Raw genomic sequence first — 13,738 nt, forward strand, 5'->3', positions numbered from 1 at the left:
TCAATATGAAGGCTGTTTGGAGATAGAGCTCCGTTATATGAAATAAGTTGATTTCTCAAGCTTAACATTATGTTATTAATGGCACCTTCAAGGTCTATGAGGACAATTCACACTTCTGTCTTGAACACCAACTGTGTCGGAATAATTATTTCAAATTCAAAAGGTATTTTACATATGATTAGGGGTGAGAGCAAAGCTCTGAGGCAGGTTTTCAAGGCACATATTTCAATTTCTGGTCTTTCTGTCAGTAATACAATATTTAAAGTATGAGAGAAAGCAAACAATTGCTTAAAGCAATAGTCCTACTAGTAACCTTACATACTCATAGCAGGTTAGAATTTCAAGTTGTGAGGGAATTCAAATATCTTTGTGTGTTAATTGACTCTAACCTCTCCTTCAAGTCACATGTTGAAAACAACCAAACTAAACTATAATTTAGCAAATTTCCGATTCACCAGAAATCACATGTCTCCAGAGGCTTCACAGATCTCTCTGTTTCTACATTCTATAATTTTCACTCATCTGAACAACTGTTTAACAAGCTGGTCACAGGCCAACCGAAGTACGCTGAAACTACTCAAATCACTATACGAACTAGTACTCAAAACACTAGATAAAAAATCCAAGCACTTCCATTGCTGCCTATGTACAGTATACTGTATGTATACATACTGTACATGTGTGTATATATATATGAGTATATTTTGCTCTGATGTATTTTAGGAAGCCTTTTGTAACACCTTGGCCAGGGACTTCTGATGAAAAATGACTTTTTTAAGTGTTTTTTTTTGTGTTTATTAATTTACTCTGTCCCTTTTTCTCTCAAATAAACTGAACTAAACTTAAAAATGTGCTGTGGAAGTCGGTTCTGACTGAAAAACCAGGGAATCCAAATGTGACTGTGGGAGATATTTATGTCTATAAAGCTAGTAAATATTGTGTACACCGTGTGCCATGCAGGACCAGCAGTGTGCAGGATTTCATTTCAATAAAACACTATACCAGCCAATTTCACTGTTTGCTTCCTCTCGTCTCTCTGCCTGAAGGTGTGATATAGTGCAACCAGCTGCCGAAGGAGAGGTTTAAATAAAAACCTGCAGACTCTTGGCCCTTGATACTACACAGCTGAATGAATGAGGGTAGCTACACAGCCTGAAGGTCACTTATTATTAGCATTGTGTAACGGTAATGCGGTTTTAACTATGTGCACAATATGCTATTGTGCATTTGAGACATACCGTACAGGCACTTCATAACCACAATGAATTACAATGTGATTTGGTTTGTCAACCTTGACTGTTACACCTAACCTTCAGACTGACTACATGTGTTCTGTGTCCTACTATGTGATGAGCCTCCTCCCACTTTGTAGGATATTTGTATTATTTGTCTTTTCATCATAGTTTCATTATAGTCAGCAGAGTTAGTGCAATGTTGTGCTAATCTGTGTACTCCTGCAGATTTACTTGCTGTTTCTCACAATGTCTCCACACATTAGCACTCTGACCTTGTGTTGTATTTAGAGAGACTGCAAGGCAGCACATGTACAAAGGCCAGAGAAGCACAGAGACCCCACACAGTTTGTTTCCAATGTTTCTTATTAGTGCCACCCAAAGGGTGAGAAGCATCTTTGATCTTTGAGGGAGGTTGGCAGGAGTAGGGAGAGGCTGACAGGGAGTTGGTCAACCAAAAGGGAAGCAGAAGGATTCTGTCAAGAGTGATCCACATCAGGAAACCTGAGCTGCCTGCTGAGGGAGAATGATGCTGAACCCTAAAGAAAGAATTAAACAGACTGTCCATGTCGCAAGAGATGGGCTTTTGCCACTTAAACAAGGTTTCTGGCTCGACAACCCATTGAGCAGAGAGAAACTTTATAGTGTGCCCATTTTCAGTTACAATGATGTGAAATATTTGTTAAACATGTCACATTCTTTTTTAATTTTTTTACCTGCAGGATCAAGGAAAAATTGGTGTCATCTTCAATGTGGGCACAGATGATATCACCATCGATGAGCCTGCTGTCATGGTAAATGACGGCAAGTACCATGTAGTGCGCTTCACACGCAGTGGTGGCAATGCCACTCTCCAGGTGGACAACCATCCAGTCATTGAGCGTTATCCACCAGGTAATGGACTTATGGGACAGACGATGTGGTTATATGAGACATAGAGAGATGGCATGGAGCATTTGCATTAGTGAGAGAGGATTGCATGTCTGCCTATGAAACATAAATCCTTAAATGAGCACTTGTGAAATGTACTGTTTGCCAAAGAAAAAATATATATATATTGTCAATTTACCTATCACTCTATAAGCTATCTATGAAGTTGCCACAGATATTACTGAACATGCTGTATTGCATAAACAACATCATTAATACATGTGTCTCTAACTGCCCAGTTAAGTATATCTAGCAATGAAGGAATTTCATCAGCCACTGTCCTTTTGGCAGCCAGTTGGGCAGATAGGTGGGAAAACATGCAGTTGATGAGAAAAATACAGTGTATGGCCCAAACAGCATCTATTTACAAGAGATGTAATACTTCAAGTTCTATATAAGTCTAAAATAATATTCATCTATTTGTTGTTAATCCACCAACCAGGTCCAGGTCTAAAGAGTCAGATTTATATATTAATATGTTGCTATCCACTCAGCTGATAAATTCTTGTTGACAATAACAATTCTGTATTGAAAGTGCTTAAATCTACATGCATCTGTCCACTGGTGAACTCTAACAAGGGGATCTTTCTATGATGTCTGTTTCACATGAACAGACTGATGGATTTGGCTGCATTTATACTGTTTTCTTATAGGGCTCCGCTCTATAATGACCAAGTCATATTAGTGTTATATATTTCAATGTTGTGTTATGTTTGGTGTGCAGGTAACTGTCAGATGCTATTAATTAAAATATCATGCATATACATAAATACCTTCATAAAAAGGAGGCTAAAAGTGTTATCTTGGTATATATTTCAGGTGTCATCATGTCCTACGCAACAAATTATCAATTCCATATTTGGAAATTATATTGATGCATTTTATTCTGGCCTACAGCTGTTGGAAAATTCAAATAAATTCAATGCATGGCATCTAATATGCATACTATGTTGACTAGATCCGCAGAATCTCAAAAGCAAACATACAAAATGATGACAAGCAGGAGATGCATCCTGCACACACAGATTTCCACTGTCCAAAAAGTTTAAAGCTCACCCACAATTGTGCACTCATACATAATATACACATAGACCAAAACACATACTTAATGTTATTGCAACCGGCTGTGCTTTAACCTGCTCTGAACCAATCAACCAATTAACCTTTTTTAGAACAGGTGCACCAGCTGGCATAGCGGGAGGAAACCAAGTCCCCTCTCTGCCTCCAGCTGGTGCTCAAAGCACAGACGCACATGTCACAGTTGTACATAAATCAAAAATTGTGTAATGGTGCTGGCCATGCGTGTAGTCTATTGACTCCATGTCAAGCTCCCACTCAGCACTCAGTGGTTTATGAAACATTTCTAATGGTAAATGACTGAAACACATAGCAGCAATCATAAACACAGGTACTTATGCTGTAAAGGGAGTGTCTCAAAAGTAAAAGGAAACATAACTGATCTTTGTTTGGCTTTAAATGGTCATGAAACTTGTAATATACATCATGCCTTTACTTTTGTGTAAGGCAAAAACACAGGGACACTGCTTTCAGCTCTCTAAAGGCTCAATAAATGCCTCACTTATTTAAAACCTTCACTACGTTAAAGCTTACAGTAAAAACACAGTACTTTAATTGTCATGCACTGTCATGTACTCTGCCTGCTTTTCCATGTTGCGCTGTAATCCTAATCTATTCATTGTCCAACAACATGGTTGACTCCAAACAGTTATTTGTTTCTTTATTCTTCATTACATTTGCATTCATAATATGTGGGCTATAAGATAACCTGTTTTTTGATATACTCTATATAGAACAAGGCATGATAATAATAATCAGACAATATATACAAAAATACAGTAATACAGTAATAAAAAAACAGCTAATGTATAGTAATACATAAGCAATCATTTATAAATAGTGTCAACAAGAATTTACCAGTAAAGTCAGAACATGGTGGCTGATGAATGACAGAACCTCTTCAGTGCTAGATCAGTACAAGATTGAATGAAAAGTATTCATGGAACTAATAATAACTGGGCAATTCATAGTGTTAAAGTTTGTATCAAACAGTATATTTCCTGTAGTAGTTTTCATTCGATGAATTACTCTTCTGTGTTTGCATGTGTTAAATAGAGAGCTGAAGTCTTGTGTCACTTGAGAGCAGCTTCTGTCCTATTAGCCCAGATTCCACAATATAGTTTTGCATTAAACATTTTTTTAAAGATCTTTCCAAATACTGAAATGAGATATTGGTGTTAAAGCTGAATGTTTATCCACTACTGAACTAATAGTCTACTAAATCTTTTTTTAGAATTCAACAACTACAGCTCCCATGACTTTTTGATATAGACATGCTGTCAATATCTCATGGGAACTGCAGGAAAAACATATTTTATACCGGGCAGTAGATTATAAAATATATTGTGGAACAAAAGTGGGGTAAGACTTTGGCTTTCTATAATGACTCCAGTCAAAGGCTGATATCTGTTTCTGCTGTAATTGTATCACTGTCTAAATGCAATAACTGTTTTCTGTCTTTGTTGAAGTGGTCGATTTTCTTAATGCTTTTTTATGTTTACCTGAATTAACCTCTTTTTTACAGTACATAAAATAAGTTTATATTTGACTGTAACTGGTATTTACTTAAGATTATGCTTTGCTTAAAAAATAGCTAAATAACTCTAACTAGTGTAGCACATTATAAATAGCCTAAACATTACTCTAATTAGTATTAACGCTGTTACTCATAATAACTAGATAACACTAAGTGAAGCACAAGTTTCTTTTAACTCACAGCTGGGTTAAATTGATAACTTGTTAAACCTGCTAATGTTTCTAACCATGTGATCTTTCAGCTTGCAGACTTTAACCTTTAATCTGTCTCTCCAAATTCTTTGAAGGACACTATGATAATGAGCGACTGGCTATTGCCAGACAAAGAATCCCATACAGACTTGGTCGGGTAGTTGACGAGTGGCTACTCGATAAAGGTAAAAATTAATTGATTAATTAATTAATCCTTGAAATAACTACTAAATAACCTTTCCCCTTGAGGAGGTGCAGTGCCAGAAGACAAGGTTGACAAGGATCAAGTTACCCAGTTGTATACATCCGTTTCAATTTGACTTTCTATTGGCTATGCATTTTGATGAGCACACTATAGCTTCAAGTGAAAACAAGTGTCAAAGCAAAGGGGTATATCATACTTGCCTTTCATTCTTTGTCATCCTTACACCTTGTGGAAAAGCTGCACCTTAACAAAGATTTTAAACCAATAACTAAAAACACATAACCCTTGTCTAACCCTCTATCGTCTCTCTTAACCACTGTGTGTAATTAGATCCTGTGTGTAATTATTCTGCATAAATATCATTTAAATGCTGTGCAACATTTACATTAACACCAGTAAAACTAACATGTGATATAAGATGACTCTCATTACTCCTAAACTGAATATTTTAAAATCTTACTATATGATCACACCAAACTTTAATTTATTTTCCCTTTCTTGTTCCCTGCAACTTTGTATTGCCTTACCTACGTCGTACTACAACGACCACGTCAGCGTGCCAAGTTGAATTTTTTTTTTTTGCTGCAACAAAACAGCCCCGACAGGCTGTTAAAGTAGATCACTGTTTGCAGCCAATAACTTTGCTAATAAGTATTCTTCAGAGATAGGCCCATTACTGCAGTCCTCCTCCTCTGATGTAACACCGCTTATCAGGGAGGCTGCTGACAATGATGCTGTTCGAGATATCATTGCCCCGTTCAGGAAGGTGAAACAATTGGACAAGGGGGCGCCCAATGGCTGATGAAGTCAGTGGAGGGAGGGGTGTTTAGCTTGTATTGTCATTAAGTCTGAAGTATAGTAAGACAGCCATTTTGATAATTTGCCCATCTCTTCAAAAAGCAGCCATAAGACTTGCATTCCTGCACCATCTGTTCTGGAGTTAAGAGATAAATAAATATCCCAGAAAAACATCTGCTCTTTTTTCCCTACTGATGAATGAAGAAACCCTCTCCGGTCAGTCTCTGTTTTGTCTTAAATTAATGTATTTATTTAAGTACTGGTACCAGGAAACAGCTTGCTAAGCCCCCTCCCTACTAGCTTAGTTATACCCAAGCTGACGTGAGAACAAGGTTATGAAGAGAGGCGTCTTCTTAGCTATCTTGTCTTTCTAAAGAAAACCAAAATCCCAACAAGCATATTTGAAGAAATTTAGTCACCCCAAGGTCTGATTCATTCTTCTCTTCTTTACGACTAGATAGTCTGAACCTTCTTTTATGTCAAACGTTGCAATGCCCCTTTGGAGTTATTCAACAGATGAATTAACAGTGATTCAACAATTTTACCTTTACTTTTCAGTCATTTTCTACCACACCTACTGACAGTTTGCGAACTAGAGTCATAATTCTAAATGACTCTGTCCTATCAAATCACTTAAATAGACACTTAAATATATAACCCTCCTCTGATGGTTGTAAACTGCATGTGTAAAGTTTAAAACCATAAACCTGCTGCTAACTAACCTTCCCCTTTTAAAGTTAACATCTAACTAAGTTTTAAATAAATTACTAAGTATCAATGTTGTAATGAGCAAACCCACCTGGTTCAAGTTATGTTCTTGTGCTCTCCTGTATAACTTCTGTATGTCTGCTCCACTGTTCTTTCCCTTTTTTCCACCTCTTTCTTTCTCTATGACTCTGTCTGATTTTAGGGAGACAGTTGACCATCTTTAATAGCCAGGCAGCCATTAAAATTGGTGGTCATGATAAGGGTCGGCCCTTCCAGGGTCAGATTTCAGGGCTCTACTACAACGGTCTCCAGGTGCTCAAACTGGCAGCAGAAAATGATGCCAGCGTACAGGTGGAGGGGAACCTGCGTCTTGTCGGGGACTCGCTCTCTGTGTTGACCACCGACACTACGTCCGCCACCCCGCTGGCAGTGTCCGATATGTCTACCACAATCATGGAAACCACCACCACCATGGCTACCACCACCACCCGTAGGCAGCGATCACCAAGCTTGAGGGAGAGCATATCAAAGGTCAGAGGGAGTATAAAGGAAGGCCAATTTATTGACAGGTTTGAGGTTAATTGGTTTATAACTTGGATGAGGGTTGTTGTCACCACTTTTCAAGGAGGTAAACAAGATTTTAATTCAATTCAATGTTTCAATAACAGAAGGCAATTAATACACTATAGCAACAAAGTATAACAACAAGAAGTGATGATTATTAGAATAAAATGTCACATAAATCCATGAAATAATTGTGTGCATGTCATCTTACAGCAAGTTTGGTCCTACATATTTGTTATTGCATAATGTGTTATTTATTTCTAAGTGTGCTAGAATAATAATAACATTCATGCTTCTATATATTTTCAAACTAGCACAGCTATGCAAATAAGGTTTTTTATTGAATACATTTGAATTTTACTGCATCCAGAGTGGTGAACACTACCAACCACCATTTCAAATGACTTGATTTAATCCCAATGCTGCAAACCTGCCAAATTGGAAGGATTTCAGCAGTTGTATTTGGAGTCCTGAGGTTTCAAAGAAAAAACTCCCTGCCTCTCCTATAAAAAAAAAAACCATACCGATTACGTTTTTCATTACATTATCTCTTGTCCAGTTTCCCTGAAATTGCCTTCTCTGTATTTTCAATATATCCAAGTAATCCATTTGTGAACCATCTGTTTCTCACTCGGCTCAAGTATTCTGAGTCCACTGTGCACCCTAAAATGCAATTTAGACATGTTTACTGATTTAGCATATACACATTTTTTTTTTTCAAAATGAGTATAAAGAGTTTTTCAAAGACCAAACTGTATGAATTAAATGAAAATATGCACAACATTTAGCCTACTGAGAACATCCTCTCCATCAGCAGTACTTTGTTTGTAAACAAATAAAGTCAGCCACAGGGGTGAAGGATAAAGAGCAGCTGCATATGAGCACATTTTGGATTTGTAGTCTTACTAGTTTTGCTCCAAGCAAAAACATAAAGTGGTAGAGTGCTGCATATTGCAGTTTTTCCTCAAATACGACAGTCAGCCAGCAAAAAAAAGAACTCAGCACAAATCTAGATGATGGGAATGTTGAATGTGTATTTGTTAAAACAACACAATTTCTCCATTTTCCTTTCAGCCGCAGAACTCTGATGATATTTTGGTAGCATCAGCCGAGTGTCCGAGTGATGATGAAGACCTTGAAGAGTGTGAACCAGGAACAGGTGGGTCGGCCATGGCAAAAAAAGATGGGAGTACAGCTTTCATCCACCCAGATTGTAGACAAAACACACTGACTTCAAGCAGCCATAGTTATTTTCAAATGTTCAATTCTCCCTTTTCTGTTTCATGTATGCTGTCATTTATTCAGCGGCTTTGTCAAACAGCTGTCATCATTTGGATAGTTGTAACATATTCAACTAGACCAGGGCACTCAGTAGAGTGCAGATATTTGTCAAGTGTGTCTCAAAAAAACCACAGCTGTAATGTTTGATTGAATGAATACAAACCACAACTGCCCCCAATTTAGACCGCAAGTGTATCAGATGTATTTTTTACTCTGCACATCTCACACAAAAGATAGGCTCTCATTTCAATCTGCACTGGCTCCTTGCAGCTAAACTGCAGTTCACTGTGTAACGCTTCATGGTGACTGTTTCAAGCCTCTGTTATACATTAAGCATACAGTCTCACGGACATGAGCTGATGCGGAATGTTGGCGAGAAAACGTAAAGATCTTTGTTTACTCTGTGCTGTTTTCTCCTTTCGGCAAACCAATATTCTCCCAAAACTGTGCAATGTATCGAAAACTTTGTCTACAACATGGTTTCAGCATGTTGGAGTATGCAAAATTATCTGTGGACAGACAGACACAGGTATGCACATGTATGCTCACACACATACGATTGAATACATGATCTCCTGGCTGAGATAACTAGCATCAGTTCATCCTGTATATTAGCTTTTATGGCATGTCTGTAACTCACCAAATTGGATGGAAGAAATTCTTTATGAAGTGTGCTGCAGTCATTAGGTGTGGAACACAGCAGACAGTAGATCAGGCTTGTGACAGGAACAAGCTGTGGAACTTAGGCAGGAGTCTGCCTTATTATGGGTGCCTCAATTATTAATATGACCTTATCAGAACTGTTTGTTGTTGACTGGCCCTGCAAAGTGTGACTCAAATAATGATCCAAGAGAACCAAGTGGCCATAAAAAAAAATCTGCAGACTGAAATATTCCTCCACAACCAGAAGACCCTATTACCTCAGAGTCAGATCAAAGTCAATTGTCAAAGTATTGTGTATACAGGGAAAAAAAATAAATATATATATATATATATCTAAGTATATATATATATATATCTAAGTATATCAGGGGTTTATTTGGTGAGGAATCTACCTCCAAATAGTGATTGATAAACAGGACACACTGTTTGCTTTCAATAAGCCACAATATCACACGTCTGATTTCTGCATAAAATAACCTGTCTGTGATTTCTCTTGTCACCCCTTAACCCCTGCCTACAGATGTGTATACAGCAGCATGACGAATTAATTTACTGTTCTTTTGCTTGTTATGTGCTCTGTTTATAATATGCTCTTCATTCAGCTGCCACCTTTCATGGGTCATCTTGTATGTTTGTGTCTACATGTGAGCTCTTTAATGTTCTTGCTGTATTGTATTATTTTTTCATAATATTACACACCCACACATTGACTCCTTATAATAATCGAGCATACGTCGTTCAAGACTGGTGGTTTTAATTTGTTTTTCTCTTCATTTGCCAAATGTTGTAAATAATCTAAATTATAGAAGTCAGCGTAATATGTGTGATCACTATGAATAATATCACTGATAAGCTAGCTAATATTTGTTTAATTCCTCAGTAATATTCTACATAATGATCAGATTTTGCCTCTTTTTTAATGAGTGCAACTTTGCTGCCAGAATTACAATTTTAATGCTGTTCTAATTTAGGATCCCCTACCTTTTCTGTTTCCTTTCTAGGAGGTGAATTAGTGTTGCCTATTATAACAGTGGATTCCCTTGAGCCCCCATCCATCGCCACCCGTTACCCTGTCATCCCTCCTCCCCCAACCCTCCTATCCCCACTTGAAACCACCAAAGAGTCCTTGATACTCCCTCCTCACCCTTCCTGCCCCCCGGACCAGGAGGACTGTGGTGACCCTGTGGAGGTCTCGGCCTTTGGCTCTGGGGAAATGACGGAATCAGATGACGAAGACTTTTACAATAATAAATCCCCAATGGTCACTGACAGGACAGTCCTTCCTCCACCTCCCACTGCTGGTGTGGGTGGAGCCCAGAAACCCCGCCCCCTACCTCCTTATGTTCCCACCACCAACCCTGACCAGCTCCACATCCCCGCAGGCAAAATGAACACCCGTGACCAGGTGCTTCTGCCTCCTGCTCCTCCTTCCTCCCGAAACACACCAGGACTAACTTACCCCCCCAATTTTCCCCATGTGCCCACAGCCAACCCCACAGCCTCTGATGAAAAGAGCCAACCCGGTGCCGTGGAGGTGATCAGGGAGTCCAGTAGCACCACGGGGATGGTGGTTGGTATTGTGGCTGCTGCTGCTCTCTGCATTCTTATCCTCCTCTATGCCATGTACAAGTACCGCAACCGGGACGAGGGCTCCTACCAGACAGACCAGAGTCACAATTTTGCCAACAATTCCACCGTGGAGGGCAATGGAGCAGTGGTCAAAGACAAAAGCACAGCAACGGCCTCTGTGGCTAAGGCAATCACAAAGGGCAAAAAGAACAAAGACAAAGAATATTACGTCTGAGAAGGGATAATGACAAAAGTGTGGACTGAGACAAGAGGATGAGAGAGGATGCTTTTGTTTCGCTCCCTGATTTTGTTGGGTCGACCATCAGAGAAATTTCACAGGCCACAAAAAACAACTGAACAAAGCAATGCTTGCTTTCAACAATTGCATTTTTTCTCAAAAGTCAAGGTTGCCCAGCTCCTATTAGTGAAAAAACTCCTCATATACAAGACATGATCTGACTAATTATCTGGGTCACAATGTGCACTCAGTCTGCATTCACCAATTCTTTGTTAGTGTATCATTTTTATGTCTTCAACGAGCGAGGCAGAGGCATACCCACTTTGGCTTTGTATATAGCATGGTACAGTGAAGGAAGTGCTGAGAACATCTGGACAGATTTGCCTAAATGTTTTCTTTGTACTTCTTTGTAATACTCTATCTCAAGTCTCAATGTCCCCACTATGATATATGAAGCAGAACAGGCCAGTTATTGATTTTTTATGGTAGATGAGCAGAGAGCACCGCAGTAAGTCTGACTACACTCGAAATGAAAGCCCTTATATTTGGATAAGACGTCATCTCTACAGCCTCCATGTTAGGTTATGTAGTTTTAAAACCCCCCAGTGACTCTTCCTCTGTCCACAAGAGACGGTATTATGTTGCTAGTCCAGTATCATAAAGGAAGCATGATATTTAGCTTTCCGGGAGAAAAAGACAGCATTCTTAAGGGAATATTGAATCACTTAATATACTCCGAGCAGTGAACCTTATAGTATGATGGATCAGAAACATTATTTATGTGAGATATCACAGTCAGTTTTCCCTGCCAGTATTCCAAGTAGAGACAATTGTGAACAAGTCAGTCTACACCAGTGAAGGTATTTCTCTGTAAACATTGCTTGTAAATGTACATATAGAGGTTAGCAGATTGAAAAAGCATTGTGTACACAGGGGAGCAGGTGTGAAGAAAATGAACGTGCGAGATGCTCTGCCCCCCCCCCCCCACACACACACACACACGATAGTGCAACGACATCAAAATTGCTGCCGCCCGAACTTCACAAGACTTTGGGGGGAAACCTCGTTTCGAGGTTTATCTTCTTGGAGCAACCCGCCTCACCAGAGGCTGGATCACTCTTGATCTCCTCCTTTCTCAAAACTGGCATGGGATCATTCAAAAAGCACACAGAAAATGTAAACATATCTTTGAGACATAGATATACCTTGTAAAGCAGCCAAACATGTATTGTTTTTTTCTATCAGTTACTAAAAGACTATTCTATGAGATGAATAATTGAAGGTTTGTGAATCGTATTGATATTTCTCTGATATTTGATGTATCTTGTTACCACTCCTCTTGACACATTACATTTTTAGATTGCCTTTTACTTAAATCCAGACAAAAAGCACACTTTCCTCAGATAGCTGCAAATACCTTTTGTTTTTGCATTATTTACGGTTCAGATTATGCAGAGAAAACACAAGGATGGAAAAAAACAAATGTTTTTTTTGTTGCATTGTGCATTTTTTATGTGCTGAATCTGTTACTCAATGGATCTGATAATATAAAGCCATTTTCTCTGTTGAGTTATGTCTACATTTACTTATTCATGCTCTGTGATTTCCTGTTATTTTTTATGAAAGTGCCATTCAACATGAGCAGCTCAGCGTTCAGAAAATATTCCATTCCTCACTCATTGCTATTGTATAGTGTTCATGTGAAATGGATCTTAATATATGTACAGAACGTGGATAAAGATGAAAATACACTTGATTATATACTTTGTACACACCTGTGTTGTGTGTTGCTTTTTTTTTAGATTCACAAAGAAAATGCACTTTATTTGCCCTTCATTGTTGAACACAGACAAAAATGAATTGAAAGGTCAAGGGAATTCAGAGTGACTGACATGAATTAGAATTGCGGCCACCATTTTCTAAAATTAATGTTATGTACTTATCTGTCTACTCGTGATTAAGCTTTTGTAGTTGTGAATCTAATAGGATAAAATAAACACAATGAATTATAAATGAAGCAATTTTATAGGGGTCACACTTTGCTAACAAAAAATGCATTTTACATTACATTGCAGGTCATGATGTGTTTTAAAAATGTGTCTTACACTTCAGTTTCATCATCATCTACTCTCTCTCTCTCTCTCTCTCTCTCTCTCTCTCATCCTCCCTCGGGCGCTGCGTAGTTCTGGTGTGTTAGTGATGCCTGAATGTCCAGTATTTATTATAAAATTAAATGTTTAATTGTTATCACTGTACCTTACACCTGCTGCTGTCTAGATTAAGACTCCAATTAAAACAAAAATATTTGACTGAGGCTGATTTGGACACATGAAGCTTAAAATACCCTAAATATTAAGCCATTTTAATCCCGGTAAGGGCCACTAATGATTCACAGCAACGTGTGATAGGGTCAGGTCATGGCCTTTGTTGAAAGTGACATCATTTGAGTACATTTTTAACAGTGGTGTAGTTACTTGTAGTAAAAAGATGTGCTGGTCTGCCAGACAAAGAGAAAAAAACTCTAAAGTCGGCGGTGATGGAGCTAGTGTTGTGGGAGCTTGACCTATATTAGAGGACTAGAAAGTCAGCATATATTGGCCTCTGTTGCATTGATTTTGTTCATTCTTTCATTTCCATCGGTCTCTGCAGTTTCCTAAAATGCAATGCTAAATTACTGGAGAATTCCTTTTATATGTAGAGCAAGTGAAATACCATACCAATAATGACGTTTTCAGCATTTTATAA

At 38.4% G+C, this 13,738-nt stretch overlaps 1 protein-coding gene across 6 annotated transcripts in view; it reads left to right on the forward strand.

Moving 5' to 3' along the window:
• LOC137876349 (neurexin-2-like) overlaps positions 1-12,763 on the forward strand; it is a 109,646-nt gene extending 96,883 nt beyond the window's left edge. For 4 of the 6 annotated variants that reach the window (XM_068715836.1, XM_068715837.1, XM_068715838.1 and 1 more), the window contains 5 exons: positions 1,955-2,126; positions 5,063-5,152; positions 6,881-7,209; positions 8,317-8,401; positions 10,188-12,763. In XM_068715836.1, coding sequence (XP_068571937.1) covers positions 1,955-2,126; positions 5,063-5,152; positions 6,881-7,209; positions 8,317-8,401; positions 10,188-10,990 — 1,479 coding nt within the window. In that variant the 3' untranslated portion in view covers positions 10,991-12,763. The remainder of the gene's footprint in view (positions 1-1,954; positions 2,127-5,062; positions 5,153-6,880; positions 7,210-8,316; positions 8,402-10,187) is intronic. The other 2 variants (XM_068715839.1, XM_068715840.1) reach the window with 1 other exon arrangement.
• The last annotated feature ends 975 nt before the right edge of the window (positions 12,764-13,738 follow it).

The sequence above is a fragment of the Cebidichthys violaceus genome, unplaced genomic scaffold (assembly GCF_023349555.1).
Source record: "Cebidichthys violaceus isolate CVI_PGR_0920_01 unplaced genomic scaffold, fCebVio1.0.p SCAF_20, whole genome shotgun sequence".
NCBI lineage: Eukaryota > Metazoa > Chordata > Actinopteri > Perciformes > Stichaeidae > Cebidichthys > Cebidichthys violaceus.